At 42.7% G+C, this 23,765-nt stretch overlaps 1 protein-coding gene across 2 annotated transcripts in view; it reads left to right on the top strand.

The window, feature by feature from the left end:
• The window catches only part of SYTL5 (synaptotagmin like 5), a 167,307-nt gene that overhangs the window by 77,024 nt on the left and 66,518 nt on the right, over positions 1–23,765 (top strand). For both annotated transcript variants that reach the window (XM_059720811.1, XM_019486270.2), the window contains exon 3: positions 9,677–9,892. In XM_059720811.1, the coding sequence (XP_059576794.1) occupies positions 9,677–9,892 (216 nt within the window). The remainder of the gene's footprint in view (positions 1–9,676; positions 9,893–23,765) is intronic.

The raw sequence follows: 23,765 nt of genomic DNA, 5'->3' as shown, positions 1-23,765 counted from the left end.
TTCCAGCTTGGAGCAGGAGGCAAGGTGATTGGCTGTCGGGGGTCACATGTTCCCAGTGCGGGCTCTAGCAAGCCAGGTAGAGAGAGAGAGAGAGAGAGCATGTAGTGTGGGAGCTACTTCAGCAGCAGGGCTGGGGGAGCAGGGGCTGCGGGTTGAAAGTGAGGGGCACCAGCAGGTTGGGGGCAGGGTGGTGGGTCAGGAGCAAGGGGCACCGGCGGGGCAAGAGGAAGGGGTGGGGGCAGGGGTGGCTGGGCAAGGGGTTGGGGGGTGAGGGCCACCACAAGGTAGGGAGCAGGGGTGGCAGGTTGGGAGTGAGGGGCACTGGCAGGGCTGGGAGGGCAGGGGTGTGGGTCAGGAGTGAGGGGCATGGGAGATGGGATGGGTGTGCAGGGCCTGTGGGTCAGGAGTGAGGAGCATCAGCAAGGGGTGGGGGCAGGGTTCTGCTGTTTGGGAGTGAGGGGCACTGACAGGGCTGGGGTCAGTGGATCTGGAGTGAGGGGCAGCAGCAGGGCTGTGGGAGTGGCTTGTTGGTAAGGGGTAACAGAATGGGCAGGGGAAGGGCACTGGCATGTCACTGCTCCCCCAACAATCATATTACTTGCCCCCCCCCCCCACATGACTGGTCTCCTCTTTTTTGGACCTGGAAATATGGTAACCCTAAATTGGTATATCTGAAGTGTAGGTTTTTTATAGTCATTTGCATTTAAAAGAACAGCTAAATATTTTGTTATGCAAACAATTAGCTGAGGGAGAGTAGTTACTAGTTTTCTTCTTTTAGGATACTAATATACATAAATTAGAATTTGGAAGAATATCTGGACAAAATTATTGTAGGATATATTCCCCTGGTGGTTTGCATAAATTAGATTCTGCTGAATAAGAGTTCTCTTGTTGTGGCTCTAGAAAATGCTTTGGTCAGGTTTTTAATTCCTTTTTACTATTTGTGACTAAAAATGTGTCCAACTGGATCATAGGAAAGTAGGGCTGGAAAGGGCTTCATGAAGTCTTCTAAGTCCATCTACTGCCCAAGGCAGGATCATACCTGACTAAACCACTCTAGCCAAGTGTCTGTCCATCCTGCTCTTGAAAACTTCCACGAAGTTGTGGATGGCCATCCACAACTTCTCTAGGTAGCCTTTTTAAATGCTTGAGAACCCTTATAGTCAGAAATTTTCTCCTAATCCGTAACCTAAATTTCCCCTGCTGTATGTTGAAGCCATTACTCCTAGTCCCTGTCTCCTATGGCCACGGAAAATAGCATGTCTCCATTCTCTATAATTGCCCTTCAGGTATTTGAAGAGTGTTATCAAATCCCCTCTCAGTCTTCTCTTTTCCGAGCTAATCTTCTCTTTTCCAATCTAACTGCAAGGCTTTGTACACTGCTTTAGCCCTTAAGAAATCCTGACTCCTGTGCCTCAGGTACAAGGGATGGCAATGAGTTCTTTCCATTTACCATATTTACCCAAATCCATGATGACTTAGAATTTAAGACAAGCCCCCCAATAAAATTAGATGTATGGAAAAATTATAAATTTGTAATTTTCCATGTATAGAATTGAATTATTGGAGAGTTGCTTTTGATTTGTCCCCTCTCACCGTTTCAGCAGGGAAAGCAGAAACAGGGGGTCGGGTGGGGTGGTGAACAGGCAGCCCCTACCACTTGTCCCCTGCAGCCTGCCCTCCTCTGGCAATGCCTGCACCCCTGCCACCTCTGCCTCTGCCTACCCTCTGTAGCCTGTGCCCCCTTCCTGCCCCCCAAGGGGGAGGAGGAGGGAGGGACAGAGACTGTGGGTGCAGGGGATGACAGGCAGTTTCTGCAGCTCTGGCTGTGGCCCCAACCAGGGCTCAGGGCCAGAGTTGGACCTTCAGCAGCCACCTGCCCTCCACCTTCCCCTCCCAGCCTTGTACTTCATTCCAAGACAATAACTTCTTTTCCTTATGTTGAAGGGGTGGGGGACAGAATTCGCCTTGGATTTGAGTAAATATGGTATGTATTATACTCATCCTTTTTCAGTATTAACTGGCTCAGTGATGCAGTGGTTGTTTTAGACTGTTATGATGATGGACTATTTTCAGATGACTCATCTGCTGCCTCCTACTCTCTCTGACCCTTGGAACACTTAATTCTTCATATTCTGAAATCTGAGCACATTTTGTTACAGTCAGTCAGTGGTTCAAATGAATAAACTACAAGGAATCACAAAAGGGATGTCAAGCACAGCATATATGTATGTGCATGTGTGTGTGGTGGTGTGTTTTGTTTTGTTTTTAATTGAGTGGGGAAGCTTTGGGTGGATTTATTTTACCTGGATTTCAAAAAAGCTTTTAAAATAGTACCACATTAAAAAAAAAAATCTGTAAGGGCATGTCTACACGTAGCGCTATGGTGACGTTGTTATTGTGCCATGTTTTAATATTTCCTTTTGGAAGTACTAAATCATAGCACAGTAACAGCCTGTGCTGTGCCATATGCATGGCGCACGGTTTATTTTTAGCATTTAGCAGCTACTTCACAGCACGTTATACTGGGGCAGTGCGTCATTATGGCGAAGTAGCTGCTGGTAACATGTAGATGCCTGCAGATGCTACGTCCTAGCACATTGCTACAGTGACATAGCATCGTGTATAGAGGTGCCTAAGAGTTGCAGCCTTGGCATATTAAGTGTCATCAGTCAACCTGAAGAAGAGTACATAGTTGGAAAGCTTGTCTAAAATCTCTCCAAAATGGTCCAGGAAAAGATATCACTTCAAAAAATATTCTTGCCTCTTGCATCAGTCAAGAACTTATTTTTGATAAAGTCTTGGAATTATTGGAAGATATAGGCAGAGTTTCTTTTTAGTGCTTTTTGAAATGCTTAATTAACTTTCTTGGAAAACGAAACCTTTGCTAAAGTTTTACATTCCCAATCCTTCAAATAAAGTCTGAGGGGTAAACTTATGCACCCTCTGAATTCCCACAACAAGCCCTTCGGGCACTGGGGAACAGCTGAATTGGCATTTCCTGATCTTTATATTTAGAATGAAAAACAAAGTAGATTTTAAAAAAATTGAAGACCCCCAACAACAAAAATAAAAAACAAACCCCAATGACTTTTCAGGCTTTATTGTATCCTATACCTATATTAAACACCAAACAAACACAAGGTGGGGTGCAAACTTCTTATTTCATGAAAAAGAGAACCACTGCATAGGACTAAGACAGGTGTGTTGGGTACAAGTGTTCAAGTACTAGAAGAAATATGAACTGAATTTTGTAGGTCCCTTCAGTGTTATTGAAGAGACCCTAGCAATACTGAACAAAATTTTAGGATGCGTCTTGAGTGTCAGAGATTATTTTGCTGCCCAAAAGATTGCACATCTGCTAATTTTGTGTGGGTATGCTAGTATGCCAGATACACCCTGATTAGGATGGAAAGGCAAAAGAAAAGTTGCACGTTTCTAATGGAAAGAGTTTACAGAGCTTCATTTGAAAGCAAAGCGTTGGGATACCAAAGCAAGCCATCTTAAAACGACCTGAAAGACATAACTAATACTTGCTAGTGCTTGTTCAAGTTATTAAAGATAATTTATATGAAATGAATGAGCTAGAGGAAGCAGCAATATCCAGAATTCCAGATACTTCCCAGCTTGAAAAAGTCAAGCCTCTAGGAAGTGTTCCCTATGATGGCTTTATTAAATCCTATTGTTACTGCAGCTACAGAGAATCAGATACGTATGGTCTCTGAAAGAAGACTGGTTGTTACTAAAGCAGCTTCACCAAAAGAACATTCCCTTTACATCAGAGTTAATATATAAGGCATGACTTACTAAAAGCAGTCTGGAAGGCTTTTTGTTTCTTTTTACAAGATCTATTGTGTTTTATTTCCCCTAACTATTGCCCTTCCCTGAAGGGGAGGAGAAAACATTTCTGTGTCAAAAATCAGTTGAAAAATTTGTATTTCAAGTATGTCCAGTTCTTCCTTGTTAGATTTGATAGCAAGACATCAGCAAAACTAGGCTTGGCTAGCATACTCTCTAAGTGACTTGCATATAAGTTGGAGAGGGCATGAATGCTGCATCTGAGAAACTGTTTTTTCACTGACAGTCTTTTTGCCTTTTATATGTGCAGGGGTTGGGAGGGGGGAATGCTTTTGTTTTTCCTGTGAGTGGAATTAATTGTTTCTTGTACCACTAATTAAACTGATAGACTTCCTGAGGTATTCACCATATTTACTAAAATCCAAGATAAGGTTTTTTTTCCCTTTTACCACGAGGGGAAAAAAGTCCTTTCTCCTACATTTGAGTACAAATGGAGGTGAGATGCAGAGGCTGTGGCTCCGAGTTCACCCTTGAACCTAGGGTCAAAGCTAGAGCTGCAGCCACTGTCCCCCCACTTGTCCCTCCTGCAGCCTCTGCTTCCCTCCCACCTCTGTGAGACTGGGGGCAAGCAGTGGGCACACGTGTTAGTAGGCAAGTGGGGGAGGGGGCAGATACCAGGGGGTACAGGCATTGCAGGCATGGGCTGTGATAGAGGGGCAGACACAAGGGAGCAGGCACTGGAGGGGAAGCAGGTGGTGGCAGGGACAGGTGCCAGGGTGTACAGACACTTGAGGGGAGGGGTCGGCACCATGGATGGTAGGGATCAAGACCCTGGGGGTCAATTTATGGGGTTTAGGCACCACAGAGGGGTAAGTGGTAGGGGTGGAGGGGAGCAGGTGCCAGGTGGTATAGGCACAGCAGAGAGGAGGAAGGCATGGGGTGTACAGGCACCAGAGGAGCAAGTTGTGGGGGGTACAAAAGGCAAGGGGCAGTGGTCAGGCTACTTGACTTCCCTGCCCTCTGCCTCTCCCCAACCATGTTGCCTCGCCACTCCTTTACCCACTGCAGGAGTGGGGGCAAAGGGGCGTGAATTTAAGATGACCCTCAAAATTAGTTTCTATGCATGGAAAATTATAACAAATTTATACATTTTCCATGTCTAGAATCTAATTATGATACTTAAACTCAGTGTCATCTTAGATTTGGATAAATACAGTATAAAGTCAACATGTCAATAAACACATTTTCATTGAAAGCATGGAGCAGTTAGAAGGCATTATAATTGCAGAGTACTACACAAATAACACTTGAACGTATAAAGGACCTGGAACACTATGCAACTATAGAAAGTGGCATTTAAATTATCAGGGTACAGGGTAAAAAAACTAAAGCAAAGCCAAAGATGCAGGAAAGACTCAGCCTCACCTTTTTAACTGATAAATGCCAGTAGTGACAAAATGGGAAGCATTTCTAGAAAAATCATGTTCTCCAAGTATGGCATTTTTTAAGAGCCTCTTTTTGTTTGGATTTTCTCTGCGGTATTCACCTTTTAATCAGGTTCGTTTAATACAGGAGCTACATCTGCTACTTTAGCGAATGTAACATGGAACTCTGTGTATGCAGAGACCTAAACTTTCAAACTTACATTTTGAAAGTGAAGTGTAATTTACATGAAGATATTAAAGTTAATGATTTCTAAAGCATATCTGCAGAGGAGTTAGCAGCTTAGAGTGCAAGGCCTCAAGGACAAGAGCTCTCAGACCACTGCACCAAGAAGGAAAAAGAAAAGGGTGGTGGTGGTTGATGACTCCCTTTGCAGAGGATAGAGGTACCAGTTTGTTGTCTGGATTTGGGGGCCCAGTAGGTGTTCTGCCTGCCTGGAGCCCAAATTCAGGACATCTTGGAGAGACTGCCAAATCACATCCATCCTTTGGGCCACTACACCTTCCTGCTTGTTTGTGTAGGCACCAATGATACTGCCAGGAATGACACTGGGCAGAGCAGAGGTGACTATGAGGCTTTTGGCATTGATGCTTTTTGTGAAAGGCAAGGGTCCAGGCAGGGACCATTGTATCCTGGAAGAGAATGAGTGGCTTAGACAGTGGTGTCAATGCGAAGGCTGGCTTGTTTGACAATGGGCAGATGTTCTTGGGAGGATGAGGGCAGCTATCAAGAGATGGGAACCATCTGATGAGAACACGTAAGAGTTTTTTGGGGTATTGTGTGGCCAACCTAGTAAGGGAGGGCTTAAACTAGGAATCGGGGATAGTGATCAAAACCCTCCAGCAACAGAGCATGCTGTCCAGAGGAGAAAGGATTTGAAAAGGAAAGCAACTCAACTTTGGGAAAGGGCCAGAGAGCTACAGCACTGCAACAAGTGGCTCAAAAGTGAAGCAAATAGGTTAAGGTGCAAAATACATCCAAAGAACATATACACATGTGAAAAGTGTGGGTTATAAATGAGAGGAGCTGGAAACTGCAGCCTGTGAAAAGGACTGTGATCTGATTGGCATCGCAGAGACTTGGTGGGACAGCTCTTATGACTGGAATGCCAACATGGAGGGGTACACTCTGTTTTGGAAGGACAGGGTTGAGAAAAAAGGTAGTGGTGTTGCCTTGCATGTCAAAACACGTACACTTGTTCCCTGGTTCAGGAGGAAGAAGAAAAGCAAAACAGAATGCATTTGGGTGCAGATAAAAGGTGAAAGATGCAGCACAAATATAATGGTGGAGATTTATGATAGGCCACCAAGTGAGAAAGAGGAGGTGGATGAGGCACTGTTCAAGTAGGTGACAAATCTATCCAGAAGCTTGAAGAGTGCCTCATGTACCTCTTCTTTCTGATTTGGTGGCCTATCATAAATCTCCACCATTATATTGGTGCTGCATCTTTCACCTTTCATCTTCACCCAAATGCATTTTGCTTTGCTTTTCTTCTTCCTGTGCAATTTGCAGAAAAGGCACTTAAGAGGGGACACGATAGGAGTATTCAAGTACTTGAAGGGCTCCCATAAAGAGCCTGCAGAGAGGATGACACAGACCAATGGCTTGAAGTTGCAGCAAAATAAGTGTAACCGTTCTGCAAGGCACCAGATGGCAGCAACAAGGGCCAAGTTCATCTTAAGGGATTTACACATACTGATTATCCTGGGTTGAGCCCTCACCTGGAAACCTGGGAAAGTAATTTCTATGTTGGTACTGCAACATGAACAAACTTCCCCACTCTCAAGCAATATCAAACTATAATGGGTTTATTAATGGGGGAAAAGGAGATGAGCTGGCAAACAGATATAAGAACTGCTTAATCACTCAGTAGCCCCACTCAGCCCACAATTAACAGTTCTGCACAGTCAGCAGATTTAGAGTTCCGTTAGTCCCACATAGAGTGCATTCACTCTACTGACTACGCTGTCCACACTTTATAGTTTTGAAGGCAGGGCCAGTGCACCTAGACCCAACTTCCCTGGCCTCATATTCAAAATGTTACAAGCAGTTAAAACATTTTATCACAGAAGAACAGCACAAAAAAGTGTTTCACCCCTCACCTATGCATACCAGTAGGGATATGCAGATAAGAGAAACAGTCCCCATAATCCAAACCTGCATACTAATAGCAGTATGCAATTAAGCCCCACACAGAGATTGTCATGTGGGTATAGGGTTACATACGTTTAGATTGGATATCAGGAAAAAACTTTTTCACTGTTTGAATAGTGAAGCAAGGACTAGATTGCGTAGAGAAGTTGTAGACTCTCCATCGCTGAAGGCGTTCAAGAAAAGGTTGAACAGTCACTGATCAGGGATGAGATCTAGTTGTAGCTATGCCTATATTCTACGATGGGTATTTTAATGCTTCTGGTCTTTACTGGTTGCCTCTGCCCCACCTCCTTCCTCCCACCCCTTTCTGCTACATGCATCTGGGTGTTTTTAAGTCTCTCTCAGAGGCATTGTGTGTTGGCTATAACCAAGGCTGGGAATTTTGACTGGGGTGCTGCTTGGACTTAATGTTCCTGCTTGGAATTAAAACAGGAGGTTCCTGGCTGGAGGGACTTCCCTCTCTGCTCAAGGTGGGACTGATCACCATATTTGGGGTCAGGAAGGAATTTTTCCCCATGGTCAGATTGGTATGGACTGTTAGGGTTTTTGCCTTCCTCTGTAGATGGAGGCATGGCCCTTTTACCTGGGATCTCTTGAGCATTTATTGACAACTTTTATAGAAGCAGGACATCGGTTGCCATGGTTCCTCTGCTTTCCTTGGGGCAGGTTATGGTGTTATAGATGTGTTGTGTAAGGCTTGACAGTAATCTTATGCAGAATTTAGATTATGGTTTGTATGGGATGATTTGGATAGGGATGATCCTGCCTCAGGCAGAGGGTTGGACTAGATGACTTCTGGAGGTCCCTTTCAGCCCTACTTGCTCTACAATTCTCTAATTTATGCAAAGATCCATATTCTAAGGGGGGACTGATACATATGAAGAAAATACAGCCACTATTTGAAGGCATAATTTATACCCTGCAAATTATATTTATTGCTGTATTGCTGCTGAACCATGTGTAATAATGTATAAGAGTTAGTAATTATTTAATGTGAGCTTTAACTCCATTTTCCCCCCTTTAATTTTAAAGTGACATAGATATGATCCATGTACATGCTCCATAACTCAATACATCGTGGTATAAATACAATGGTCTAGTGTCTAGTATATGATATTATTTTACTATTTCCAAAACCATTTGTTGTATTATCCTCTGGCTCTTTGTTTTCACAAGATCAAATGTAATAATGCAGAATAACAAAGGAATGGATTTTCTTACAATTTGTAAAGAGAATTCATTGATTCCTGCTCTGCTCACTCAACGTTTATGGTTATAACTGTGTGTACACGAATGAAGATTGTGATGCTTTGGGAAAAGGGTACTCATTTTAATTGTAGAGCTCCAGAAAAACACTGAGGTAATTGTATTTTGCCCCTCTAACAAAACTTTTTAGTTTCATTATATTTTATCTGAAAACACTGTGCAGTTATGAACAGCTGTTGCATTTGTTTGTTTGTTTGTTTATTATTTTATTAATTAGATTTATATGCCAGCCTCCCTGAGAAGGCTCAGGGTAGCTTATAATAAAAGATGTAACAACCCACGAGATATGAAACAACAACAGACTCTTCAGACAACACCCCAGCATCTTAAAATTCCACCCCACACCCTCCTGTTTCTTTGCCAGTCACTCAGGAGAGCAACCCCCAAGCCCATCCCAGCCATGCTTCCTAACCTTTTGAACCCCCATTCACTTTTAGGTGTAGAAAATGTCTTCCCTCTTCCCACACCCCTACCAAAAGGCATCTTCAAAGAGTACCCCTGTGTGTCACCCTTTGGTGGCATCCAAAGGTTGTTCCTATTCTGGGTGTCTCCCCCAGGGAGGTTTGCTGCTCTGGAAGGGCTGCAGGCCACCTGGCTTCTTCTCAGGTGGTCAAGATGGTAACTGGGCTGGGCTACATCTAAGATTTATGTAAAATGTGGCTGCATTACAGTTAGAGCAAGTCATCAGAGAAATTGATTCCTTTGTATGTACCCATCTGAAAAGGGATTTGAGATGAAATCATGGCTTCTTACATTTACTTAATTCTTATCTATATCTACATCTATACATCTATATCACTGTATAGATATCTACATCTATGTGTGTGCATGTGTGAATGTATGTGTGTATATATATGTATGTGTATATATGTTCTTTAGTGCTTAGCACCCTTGAGCTATTGACTCTTTTGTGTGTGTTGCCTCTGCCTCTTAAGGTAAAAATGTTGCCACAAAATACTGAGAACCTGAAGTGTAGGGATCTCAAAATTAAAGCCTCTTCTTTGTTTGCTTCTAGGAAACTGAAAAACGAGCTGTTAGAAGTGAAAAGGAAAGGTGGAAACCGTCACCGCCAGCAAGAGAGCAGCAGGGTCTGTGTTCGTTGTCAGAAAAACCTGGGCTTAATCTTCGACAGGGGGGAATTGTGCCAAACATGCAGACTCAGAGTTTGCAGGAAGTGCCGTGTCATGGGAATTGATGGGAGCTGGAAGTGTGCAGTATGTGACAAGATTGCGTAAGTTCTGAGGGTTTGGTAAATAAGTTGGAGACTATTTATGTGAATTGTTATGCTACTACTGCCACTTTATCTCTCAACAACAGAAGAGGATAACTGTAGGAGGCATTGGTGGGGGAGGAGTAAGAGTTATTTGATGCCTTTGATTCTCAGCAATATTTATATTTAAGCATAATTTCTTTAGCGCCAACTAGCTTTCTTGTTGCAGGTCATTCCTGAAATTTTTCATTGTTTTGAAATTCATCCAATTGCATTTACTCTTAATTAAGACACATTCTAATAATTGAATGGTATGAAAACTAAAACTAGTTGAAGGCAATGGATTCAGTCTATTGTGATATGTGAATTTGTAGGAAAGAAAGAAATGCAAAAATAGAAGTTAAGTCACTTGTAGCGCGGCTTTTATCTTTGCTTCCTCGTAGCAGCATTTTAACACCTCCACTTTGAAAAAGGCTTTAAACACTTTGTCTCCTGCCTCCAGCATTGGTTCTGAATTGAACTGTATTCTGTCAAAAGTACAGAGCATGTTAACCTTTATTTTACCAACTCCTAGAACATAGGATAAAGTAGCAAATATTGCTAAGCAACCCTCAATGGTGCCACTGTTATAAAGATTTGCATTTGAACTTCAGATTTTACAGCATTGCAGCATCCTTGCATAATTCCAGCAATTTTAAACAACCTTATGCATTATTTTACATTTTTACTACAGCAATTAATAGAGTTTTAAGTTCAGCAAGAAGCATCCATCATACTGTAAGCACATAGTATCTATTTATATGTTCTCAATAATGTGAAAAGTAGCTCCTGGTAGCATATGATTCTTGGTCTAAAGAGATTTAACCATTGAAACTGCTAGTGTACAGGTAGAAGATATAACTTTATAGCACTATGACAAAATGCTGAAGCTTTTCATAACTCTCTATATTAGTTTGGGTTATAGTTTCTCATCTACTCATCTAATTCAGTGAGTCTTCTGAATTAGTCTAATTCAGTTACTCATCTAATTCAGTGAGTCTTCTGCACAGAAGAGTGGGGTTTCAGGTTTTGAAAGAAATGAATTTGAAGAAGAGGGTTAAATTATGTCAACCTGGATCAAGGAGGAAGGCAGAAAGATGAAAGTCAGGAGCAGTTCTTATCTGTTGCTCTCTGGCAGAAGCTACAACCACTGAGGCACTGAACGCCTGGACTTGGTTTGGCCTTCGGATTCTGTCTCAATGGTTTAAAGTGGGGATGGTAGGTCTTGGGCAACCTCCACCCCTCCGTATACTTGCCTAAGCATATGCATGAAAGGTGTGATGGTTGCAGGACTCCATACAAGCATATTCATCATGTACCTGGCTAGAACTCTTATGCATACACCATAATCCAGAGGATCAACAGTTGCCTACTACAATTCCAAGTCTGTTCAATCAGTGGAAATCCTATCATGCTATAATTGCCCTCAGTAAAGTAGTGCTGATACTGAGCATATTTCCTGGAAAAAAATATTGCGCTTTTCCATTGTTGCTTGAAATTTCAGTGTATTGTAGGTCTGATCTGAGTCGATACACTAATATAATCGTGCAGCCATAAAATCTGAGCTTTTGTCTGCCAGCTGCTTCCTATCTTTTTCTTTAGATATTTTCACTTTTCTTTCTTATTTGGTCTCCCTGGTTTCGCTTCTGAGCCCTGCCTATCCATTTGTCACAGGCATCCATACATTTGCAATGCAGTGAAGAGGTACTTTGCCCTGTAATTCATGACAGATTTTGGCACTGTTTAATATTTGCAGTAATTTTCATTAAAATGTTAAAAAATCTGGAGAAGGATGAGGCAGATTATGAATATACTTCATTCATCTTCAAATTATTTTAAAAAATTTACAATTTTAAAGGAAATGATAGACTATACTATTCCCCTATCCAACCAGTTTAAGTAAAAAATATGATGGGATGAGAGGCTTATACTCTCTGTAAAAAGAGAAAAAAAATTGAACAAGCAGGATCTGTTTTTTCAGTTAACAGCAAGTGGTTGTATCTCCCCAAAATATCACTTTGTTTTGATTCCTATTATTTAAGCTTCCCCAAAACTGCATTGGTGTTAATCCAACTGGTGGGGATAAGGAAATACATTTTAGTATTTTTGCTACTACATTCTAGAGCAGTCCAAAGAATATTTTCCTTTCAGAGCATCTGATGAAGTGAGCTCAGCTCATGGAAGCTTGCGCTATTTATTTGTAAAATCTACTTTGGCTAGTCTGTAAGGTGTAAATCTACCCTGCCTTCTCCATGACTTTAGACTAATACAGTTAACTACATCTCTATTTCTGGAGAGTGCCAATCTTGAGCAGAGGAGAAAAAGATTGAAAAGTAAAGTGCTTAGGAGTCAGGAACTGGAAAAAAGTAAGGTAGCCCCCAATATTCTTAGCTCTGCTACCCTGTCCACAGATGGCCTAGCATACTCTTCAGTTCTACTATAATATACTTAATGTTTCACAGTAGTATTTAAGTACTTCCTGAATAAACTGAAGCTGTATGTTCAGATCCATGGTAGCCCTTGAAGGAGTTTCTAACTCTCTTACTTTATGGTGCCTACTTATTTACAATGACAACAACATGTTCTGTGAATTCCTTATTCAAATTTTGTCAGTAAAACCTTGGATAATTTATATACTTTTCAAAGGTGGGCCATAGGTGCTATTGAGTTTGTGGAAAGTCATATTCTGCGAGGAACTGTCCAGGAAGCTAATTTTAGATCTTGAGGCTCTGATTAGCTCTTATTATGCATGTATGGCCAACTTCTTTAATTCTCTTGAATGCTCTAGTAAGGATAAATGCCTTGATATCCAAGTTGCTATAGCATTACAGATCAGCAGCTGGGAACTTTTAACTTAATTTTTAAATACCTATGCTGTCTCTAAGTAACTGGAAATGATTTAAGTAAGTCTAATCATTTACTGATGCATAGAGTGAACCTAAAATTAGGGAAATTTTAACCAATTTAATATAAAATGTTTTTTACCATTCTTAATGGGATTTGCTTTCTCTCGTTTTTTTAATTTTTTGATTTCTCAGTGATTTTTATGGTTGTGTGTCTCATTAAAGCACTGGGAGATTTCTTTATATTTGGCTCAAATATAATGAAATTATATTATACAATATTATATACGTTATTATACAATGGAATATTATACAATGGGATCTGTGGAAGCAAACCCTCCAAAAGAAGATGATGTGTGTGTCAACTGATGGGCTGATTATATAAGAAATCAGAAACCGTACCCCAATGCAGGAGTGGCCAACCTGTGCCACGAGTGGCATGGGTAGCCTGTGTGTGGCACCCAGCAGATCAGAGAGGGACCAGGCAGCACAGCAGTTGATAGGGCAGGAAACAGAAGGCAAAGCAGAAGATCAGGCAGGGCGCACAAGGTAAGAAGCAGAAAACAGAGAGGAAATTGGGTAGGGAGGATGGGGAGCTGAAAGCACAACAGCAGATCAGGCAGAGGAAGTGGTTCAGAGTAGCACGTGGGAAGGGTGCCAAACTAACTTGTAGCATGTGTGCCAAAAAGGTTGCCCCTCAGTGCTTTAATATGAACTACCATAAACCAAAGTTTCTACTTAATCTGAACTTCATCCAGACTTCAGTCTTGATATGGAGTCCTCCCTCCCTCTTGTCCCCAGCACACCTTCTTCCTTCAGCACCTAAGCCAGGGGTTTTCAACCTTCTTTAAGAAGCATACCCCTTCTCTCTCAAAGTTCCAGCTCAGGTACCCCTTTATATTTTTTTTCTTGTTTTTAAGGGGCAGGGTGCACAACCAGGGCAGAGAACTGGACAGAGCCGCAAACTGTTCATCTGGTGGGGCGCGGGGATGGAGTGGAGGCTTCCAGTGGTGCATGTACCCTGGGAAGGCATGGCGGCATGTGCCCCCAGATCTACGTGGGGCAGGGTAGGGTGCCCCTGCTGGCCGGGGCAGGTGCCAGTGCTAGGCTGTTCCCAGCGAGGGCTGGGCCATGCTTTGCTCGGGGCAGGCAGCGGCGGTGCTGGGAGAGGAGGTTGGGGGACTTCTACCCCAGCCCCGCTCCCTCCCCCATCGCTGGGGCCTTGATCTGCCCCCTCCCCCTTTCCCTCTTCCACTGGCCCCTTCCCTCACAACATACCTACCAGCTGGACCCAGTTGCTGTCCTGGCTGCCTGCGTGCTGCACTGCAGCTGTGCACATGCATGCAGCATTTATCGGCAACATTTGGTCTGTGTACCCACTAGGACCTTTTTAAGTACCCTTAGGGGTATGCCAGTCCTCGAATGACAACCGTTGATCTAGGCAGTGGGAGGGGAAGGGAATCTAATGTTAATTCCATTTCTTTACCAAGGATGTGGTACATGTGTTTTGTCCCAGGAGGGCATCAATAATTTGCTTTTACAAAATAAATTAAGAAGGTTGAACAAGGGATGTCTCCATCTTGTGGGGAATTCTAACTGATGTTTGAACCAGAATAAAACATCAGAACAGTGTAATTTGATGAGACAGATTTCCAAAATATTTTGATTCAGAAATGTCAAAACATTGTTTTACTTTTTTTAGCTCAATCAAAACACTTTGGTTGTTTTGATTCAGCATTAAACTGTGTCTGCCTAAGCTGTCATGGTGCATCACAGCAGATGTAGTTCACCTACTTCATACCTTTGTTCTCTTCCTGCTTGGATTCTGTGTCATATGATGCATCAAGATGGTTCAGCTCAGGGGCAAGAGTAGTGCATGAGATGCCCAAACTATAGCACCAATGCAGTGCTCTGGCATATTGAACACAGGTTCATTTTGAACTGATCCAGCACAAAATATTTCAGCACAAAAATGAAAATGTTTGGCTTTAGGCTGACTCAACCCCACATTGAAATATTTAATTTTGATTTTTCTCCAAGGAAAATGGATTTTTTTTTTTTTATTTTTTTTTTGCAAAACTAATATTTTTCAAAAAAAGTTTCCCACATTCATTTTGTGGAATTTATTTTCAGTCAAAAGAAAACATTCCTGTGGGAAATTTCCAGTTAGCCAATTGGTAGCTTCAAGTGCACATTTACCCTCCTATGGAAACATAAGAAGCTTCCTAAAATTAAGGAACACTTTAATAATCATGAAACACTCGCCTGGCATGAGACTGTTGAATACATCCATTAACCTTCTGGACAGGGGCACCCTACAAAAATCACTTTTCATTTTGATGTCTGAGCGGTCTGCTACCTGGCAGAAGCTGAAGAAATGGGACCACATCTATAGGATAAAATTTTACCATGGCTGGCAGTTTCAAACACACTGGTCTGCTATGTACAGATTGCCTCCAGTACCAGAAAGTATGGTGCTTTGGGCATGCTGACGTAGCACTGTTCAGTGAGAGGCCCAGTTAAACTAATGCCATGGTACTTAGCTCCAGTGGATCTGGGTGTAGAAGATTGTTGGCATAGCCCAGTATACTTGCGGATGCTGATGTGCAGTAAGTTTACTTTGTAGATACAGGCTGAATTATCTGGGACCATAAAGTCTGCAATATGGTTCACTCCATTGAACCATTTTGTTCAGGTCACTGCACTAGGTGGCTCAATAGCTCATATGCAGCGATTCTTTTGAAATCCCAAATAAACTACACTACATGTAACTCATCATGCACAATTTTCTTGAAAATCTTCCTAGCTGGTTAATGTAGGGACAAAAGCAGGCAAGTGGATAGAAATGTTTGTTTATAATGTTCCTGGTTTGGTTGCTCACTGAAAGTTTTTTAATACATTCTATTGTTTTACTACCCTGGAGAATGTATCAATAGATAGCTTTGACAGAATGCAGTGGAAAGGATATTGTTTTATCGCTACAAGTGCAGCATACCTACCTGCCTATCAAGAATGTAAACAATCAGCATAGCCAAGGGGTGAAGTAGAAAGAAAAAAACCCCCATAGTTTCGTCTTTGAGGTTAGGGGTTTTTTGGTTTTTTTTTTAGACAGGTATGCCGAATACTTTGGTTTGGTGTACTGTCTAGTAATCTCGGCCTTTTGGCTAAGATCAGTGATTAACATCTACTACTATAATACCTATAAATGAATGGAAGTAGCAGGCAGAGAACAAAAATATTTTAGATCTGGCTCTTCAGTTTTAGTTTCAAAATCAGATGCACTTATTAAGTTAAAACTTCAAGGCAGATATTTAGGAGTTCATTTAATCTGGACTCATTTAATATCACCGTGAATAAAAATGTTATTGTTGGTAAATTAATCTGAAGGATGAAACCATTCTAAACAATTTTGTTCTGTAAATTGTTCATAAAAAATAGATGGCAGCTTATAAACAGTGCATCTAAACTACGAAGCTTAGATTTTTGATGTTGTCTTATTAGAAAGTGAATAGTACATATGGAAGTATTTTTATACACCTTGGGTGTGTCTACACGGGCACTTCAATGCACAGCATGCTGTTTTACTGCACATTAAAGCATCATGTAAAAAAGTAGTATTATGCTAATGCACAGTAAAATCATCTAGTGTGCATTAAGCATCGCTAAAAAAGCATGCAGATGTGCTACTATGCATTAGCACAGCCTAATGCTCATTACTTTAGTCCCTCACATTGGAGGTACTAAATTTAATGCACATTAGAAAAGGCTCATTAATGCATGTGTAGATGCACCCATAGTCTGTCAGGCATAAGCTTGTTAACAAGGGCGGCTAACTCTGACTCATGTTTCTAAATGTGAAGCCAGCACTGATGATGAAAAGACAAAGATGTAAAGTGACCATTGAGGCCTGTTCAATCTGACACTTTTGATGACTATCCGCTCATAATTTTTTCTCACTATGGATGGCACTGAATTTGGCCACAGAAGTGAAATACTTGATTTCCATTTATATTTCATCCAATAGATGTGTGGTGTGTTTTGGATTTTTTTGGTTTTTGTTCACTTCAGACATGTCAGTTCAAATCAGCTTTAAGGTTTATTTAATTAGAATCAAAGAATCATAGAATCATAGAAAATTTGGGTTGGAAGGGACATTAGGAGGTCATCGAGTCCAAACCCCTGCTCAAAGCAGGACCATCCCCAACTAGATCATTCCAGCCAGGGCTTTGTCAAGCCAGGCCTTAAAAACCTCCAAGGATAGAGATTCCACCACCTCTGTAGGTAACCCATTCCAGTGCTTCACCACCCTCCTAGGGAGAGAGTTTTTCCTAATATCCAACCTAAACCCCCCTTGTTGCAACTCAAGACCATTGCTTCTTGTTCTGTCATCTGCCACCACTGAGAACAGTCTAGCTCCATCCTCTTTGGAACCAGCCTTCAGGTACTTGAAGGCTGCTATCAAATCCCCTTAGTCTTCTCTTCTGGAGACTAAATATACCCAGTTCCCTCAGCCTCTCCTCATAAATAATGTGCCCTAGCCCCCTAACCATTTTCATTACCCTCTGCTGGACTCTCTCCAACTTGCCCATATCCTTTCTATAGTGGGGGACCTAAAACTGGACACAGGACTCTAGATGTGGACTCACCAGTGCAGAATAAAGTGGAATAATTACTTCCCTTTATCTAGTGGCAATGCTCCTACTAATGTAGTCCAATATGTCACTAGCCTTCTTGGCAACAATGCCACACTGCTGACTCATCCATCTGATCATCCACTATAACCCTCAGGTCCTTTTCTGCAGAACTGCTGCCCAGCCAGTCAGCCCCCAGCCTGTACTGGTACATGGGATTGTTTCATCCTAAGCGCAGGACTTTGCACTTGTCCTTGTTGAACCTAATGAGATTTCTTTTCACCCAATCTGCCAGTTTTTCTAGGTCACTCTGAATCCTAGCCCTAACCTCTAGTGTACCTACTATACTTCCCAGTTTGGTGTCATCCATGAACTTGTTGAGGATGCACACTATGCCATCTTCCAGGTCATTAATGAAGATATTGAACAAAACTGGCCCCAGAACCAACCCCTGGGGCACTCTACTTGATACTGGCTGCCAGCTAGACACTGAGCCTTTGATTACTACCCATTGAGCCTGACAATGCAGCCAGCTTTCTATCCACCTTACAGTCCATTCATCCAACGCATACTTCGTCAGCTTGCTTGCAAGAATGCTGTGGGACGTGTCAAGTTATATTATATCCATTGCTGTCCTTACATCCACAGAGCCAGTTATCTCCCCATAGAAGGCAGTTAGATTGGTGAGACATGACTTGTGCTTGGTGAATCCATGCTGACTTCCTAATCACCGTCTTCTCCTCAAAGTGCTTGGAGTTTTTGAGGGCCTGCTCCATGATTTCTCCAGGGACTGAGGTGAGGCTGACTTATCTATAGTTCCCTGGATCCTCTTTTTTCAATTTTTTAAAGACGGGCACTATTATTCGCCCTTTTCCAGTCATTTGGCACTTTCCCTGAATTTTCAAAGAGCCATGAGTTTTCAAAGATAATTGCCAACAGCTCTACAATCTCATCAGTCAACTCCATCAGCACCCTTGGATGCATTGCACCCAGCTCCATGGAGTTTTATAAGTCCAGCTTTTCTAAATAGTCCCTAATCTGTTCTTTCATCACTGCTCATCTTCTCTTGAAACTGTTACCTGGCTGCTCACTTACTCTTGAAACTGTTACCCAGTGCAGTAGTCTGGGGGCTGACCTTGCCTGTGAAGACCAAGGTAAAAAAGGCATTGGGTTCTTCAGCCTTTTCTGCATCTTCTGTCACAAAGTTACTTCCCCCATTCAGTAAGGGACCCACACTTTCCCTGACCTTCCTTTTGTTGCTAGATTCATAAATTTGTTAGATTCATATCCTTTGCTATCCAAAAGGTTTAGAATGGCTTATAATAAACAACCCAGAGACAGCATTCCCTAAACAGCACCTAAATCTCAAGAATGCCAACTCTCCCCGCTCACCTCCAACCACGACCACCCTGCCCACACCCTGACATAAGCAAACAATCCCAACCATGCTTCCCAACAACAATTCACATCCAAGATGCAAAAACCTCTTCCCACACCCAATCCCACTTCCCTGCCTCACCCCCAGGAGAAATCTTGCCACCCTCCCCCAGTATCCCCTCCTAGTCTGCACTCTGTCTCTCCTACGGAGGGTCTGTGACTATCACCCTGTGCCTCCCAAAAAAACTCCTGAAACTTCCCCCTCTCTTCTAGTAAACACAACACTTAATTAAAAAGATCCCTAAAAATTTAAAGAAAGTCTCCTTCCCTGCTTTGGTCAATGTCCTTAAGTAACACCCTTCAGCATCGTCCCAGGGCAGTGCCCACCCAGAAAGGCCGGTCAGCTTTGTAGGACCTGCAAAGGAGTCCTCCTTCCTTTTGAGTAACCAAGATAATGCCTGGGCTGGGCCCCAGTCCTCTTTTTCAGAGGTGAGTAGTGGAAGAGGGAGTGATAGCACCAGTTCTTCATTCCAGAATTCTTCATAAACTCAGTAGCACTTCTGAAAGATAAGAGCATGTTTAGTCTGTCTCAAAGATGCACAGGTATAAAAATGAGATGTGCTTTTCCTACATATCATCCACCAGATAATGCTAAGATTTGAATTGCACTCTGGCTTTATCCAGTACCAAGCAGCATCTAACACAGGGACCGTCAGTCTTCCTGATGACATAGATAACTCAGAAAAGAAAGGTGCTTGTGGACCACCAAACACATATTAATATATTTATTTTTAATATTAATGTCACGTTTGTTACCAATCCAAGAACAATTAAATCTACTATAGTAGAGATGTGTTTCAGTTTTAAAAACAAATGCATCATTTTGTTTAATAAGACTGATTTCTTGCAAGAGGTGAACATTGATCTTTAGTTATCTGTCATGCTCCTTGCTTGTCAAATCAACGTAAAAGGGCTTCTTTCACATCCCTACTCCATCTATGTTTAATTTTTGGTTTGCCTTTGAAGAAGCGTAACATAAGCAAGGTGGCACTAGGTCATGAGTTGAGACGTAATGGCAGTTATGCACAAATCCTGATAGACATCTAGTCAGGCAGACCTATCAATGACTTCTTTGTAGAATGAGGAAATACAAAGTATAGTTGGCAAATCCGTCCAAAGTGCTCCCTATCCCTGTCAAATGCCCTTAGGTAGATGAAACATCCCAAGAGTATTTGTTTAAAAAAATGAACTCAGTTTCTAACCTTGTCAGCAGCTTCTATTTGTTTGTCAGGCAGCACAAATTATATGAGACATTTGCCACATCCACTAAGATGAAAAATTTATGTTTTGGATTAGGCACCAGCCTGGAAGCAATACTGATGATTCAGACTGTGTTGCTCAGGTCACCGTGTAATTCCACTGGACTGAATTGCACTTGTAATAAAAAAGACTTTCTTGTGATGACCATCGCAGTTTGGTATTATCACAAGTTAGGACAAGGCTGCAGGGTCAATGTAGATTTTTATAGCATTACAATTTGCTATAAATGGGATAGTGAAAATAGCTTTACTCTGTTTTTCTAGCATTTTATATCTTCAAATATTTTTATTTCTTAAGTGATACCCTTGACTTAAGCTAAAACAACAAATAATAAATTATTTGTATGTTGTATTTACTTGTCACTTAACTAACAATAATAACTTCAAGGGATTCTAACTATATTTAGTGAATGCTCAGCTTGCTGACTTATCCAGGAACTGGTCATCCAAATGGTTTTGTCAGGCTAATTCTCTAAATTCCACTGTATTCCATTAAAATATGTCTGCCTTATAACCTAATGAGCCCTGAGTGTCATGCACAGAGACTGTAGCAACTTGGATGTTTATTTAAGTTCATTGTATTCAGTGCTATTGCCTGCAGCCATGTGGTACATTGTACGCTCAGAGCTGTTGTGGAATTCCCGAAGCACATGGAACTTCCTGCTGTTCCACTCCAAATCATTTCCCTTACAACTGCTGTCCCAAACTGCAAGTTGTTACACTAAAGACCTAATCCCCAAGATGATCCCTCCACTAATTCTCATTTTGTCTACTTCTGTATACTAACTAGATGTGGAAACACCTAAGGTGGGGGGTACGTCGGGTACCATACCATCTGTCCAGTGCGGGGCTCCTTCCCTCAACTTGTCTGCCATGACTTGGTGTTATGGAATGAAAGGAGGGGTTCAGTGGACATCCTCTTCCTGGGGGACCCTGGGGATGGTAGTACTCACAGTCTTGAGGTGATGCTCCGCGGGGTTCCGCCTCCCCTACTCCCCGTCCACACGCCAACTGCCGGTATAGCCTGCGTTGTTCTGCCATGCCCTGTAGACCCCTTTCTCTAGGGGACCAGTGTCGGTGCGGCACTGGTGTGCTAGCTCAGCTGTTATGGCAGCTAGCTCTTTCATCTCAGGTGCTGATGAGCGAGGTTCTCAGTGGCTGGTGTCTTCCTCGCCGTCTTTAATGGGACACCGTTAGTGATCGGCTGTAATGTATGCAGCTGGACACAAGGGAAGGGTGGGGGGAGAACTGGCTTCTCCTTCCATGCCTTGCCTAGGAGTTCCGTTCCCCTCCCTTGCTCTAGATGCTGGTACTGAGCCAGCTGCAATCCTTCTGTATGGCACAGGAGCCTCACCATGCCTGGCGTGCTCCCTCTCTTTCCCCCTGCTGGGGTCCAGTGGGGCTTTTAATCTTCCCGCGGCGGCTGCTCTGTCCACCGTGATTGGTTCAGCTTTTCCCCGCCCCGGAAACAGCTGATTAAACATGCAACTCACGTGGCCGTGGCTCCTGCTCTGGGTCCGGCTGTGCTCCCAGAGGTAAGTTTCCCCGGGGAGAGGGGGGTGCTGCTTCTGTGGCTTGGGGCTCGCGGGGTCTGCCCTATCCCCTTCGAAAGCCTGTGGGGGTTCTCGCTGCCACACTAGGGCTGACTCAAACAGATTCAGGGTGTACTTTGGGATGTTTAATTTGTGTGGCAGCCACTAGAATTGTTCTCTATCCTAGCAAAAGTCACCACAGGTCTCTCTGGCTTATGCTACAGTTGACTTTTGTAGAAGCTAGGGCTCTTTTTCACATTTTCTCTTTCTGGTTTGACTTTTCTGAGAGACATCTAGCAGATGTTTTTTCTTTTGGGACTATCACCGAAGAAAGAGTCTCTTTACTCTTAGAGACTGCCAAGTAAGAAGAGCAACTTCAGAATACAAAATGGGGGCACCACTGTCTGAAACTGTTTCTGTAGATAGTGTTAAAAGCTGTGTTTTTGTTATGCCTACTTTTATTCTCTGGGGACATGGCACACTGAAGTTCACTGGCATCATTTGCCTTGTCTCTCTCTATAATGTATCCAGGTGTCAGTGAGAGACCTTGGAAGGCAAACTGGGTGGAATTTCCTTCCATTTTAGAATCAGTAGAACATGACACTATTTCCTTCTCTTATCTCCCCTTCCCAGAGCAAGATGGGTAAGCTCCACTTTGAATTATGTAAGGTACCCCTTGCCTTATGTAAGATACCCCTTATTTTTTCTGAGATATATACCAACACTCTTTGGTTAAGAGGCTGGGATTCTTCCCTCCTCACTTCTCTATTGGGTATTGTCTAAAGAGCAGTCCTGTGGCTGATTTTGTTTTCCTAGAATAAATGAAGTCCACAATTCCTTACTTGAAAACATTTGGTCATAAAAGAGGAGAGAAAAGGGCAGCCATGTAACCAAATTTCACAGGTCTGCTGAAAAAGCCAATAAAACCAAGGAGTCCAGGAGGAAAAAGAGTACCAGGGGTGCAGAGAGATGTGTAGTTCCCTACTGTAACTCATAGTGCTTCACAGGAAGCGCCATAAGTTACAGCTATCTCCAGGAACTGACAGTCATTCGCTGTTGGGTCCTGGGGGTTGGGAGATGAGCTGCAGTTCCGATCGGCTGTGTCCTTGCAGCCTCTGTCCCCTAGCAACACCCCTCCCAGCTCCAGTACTGTTTTCAGAATGGGAGGGGGGAAAGAGAGTGGAGGGAGCTCATTCTGGGAGTTGCCTAATGAGTGCTGGAGTGCCCATCAATCCATCTCACCCTCCAGCAGTGGTTGGGCAATCCCAAAAACGGGTTCCCTCCGCTCCCTTCCCCCCACTCCCATTCCGAAGACAGCGCAAAGAGCATAGCTTGGCTGTGTCGGCCAAACCCTGCTCTCAGGTACACTGACAGACATTAGTGAACACACTCTGCTTTGGAGCACCTTCATCTGCACCCTAGGGATGCATGTACACTGCATTGGAACAGACTTGATTACAGCACATTGGAGCAGAGTCGATTAATAGAGTCTGGTTGAGCATGGCAATTACTGAGCTCCAGCAGCCTCCCACATCTCATGTGTCAGCATCCCGTTTGAGCTTTAATTCAAGCACACCTGCCACCATTTGGAAGCATGAGGATGCTGATGCGTGAGACTGTGGTGCTTCAATTAGTGTGGCTCTTGAAGCTGCTGTAATTAATGTGCTGCTGTACCCCTGGAGCACATATAAAAGTGCCCCTAAATTCCCTATGCTGAAAAATAGGAGTACATGAACTCTTGGCTTAAAGTGAACTGAGTAGACCATGTGTGAAGCACAGGTTCTTATTCATACCTTCTTGGTAGCTTAAATTTGTGACCAAATCTTCCTTCTACCTTCCATGCTTTGTTGCTTCCTAAAACAAAGCTGAACACTTTAATTCTTCTAACTTACCTGCAAAGAGTTGTCACTTTCTAATCAAGGCTCCAGGCTTAAAGGTTATATTCAGATTGGTCAGATAACATGTATAGATATCTCTTCACTTCTGTAGTTATGAGTGAAAGCAGTTTGATTATCCTAATATGGCACCCACAACAACCAAGGTTCAGCCATGTAGGCATTTACTGCTTGAATGAGGCTGAACATTGGGAGATTTGGTGGAGACTGAGCTGAATTGTACAGGAAAGCGTACACAGTGTAGGCCTGCACCATGCT

Source organism: Alligator mississippiensis, chromosome 1, assembly GCF_030867095.1.
Source record: "Alligator mississippiensis isolate rAllMis1 chromosome 1, rAllMis1, whole genome shotgun sequence".
Taxonomy (NCBI): Eukaryota; Metazoa; Chordata; order Crocodylia; family Alligatoridae; genus Alligator; species Alligator mississippiensis.
The sequence above is the reverse complement of the archived record's forward strand: the minus strand, read 5'-3'. Positions and strand labels throughout refer to the sequence as shown.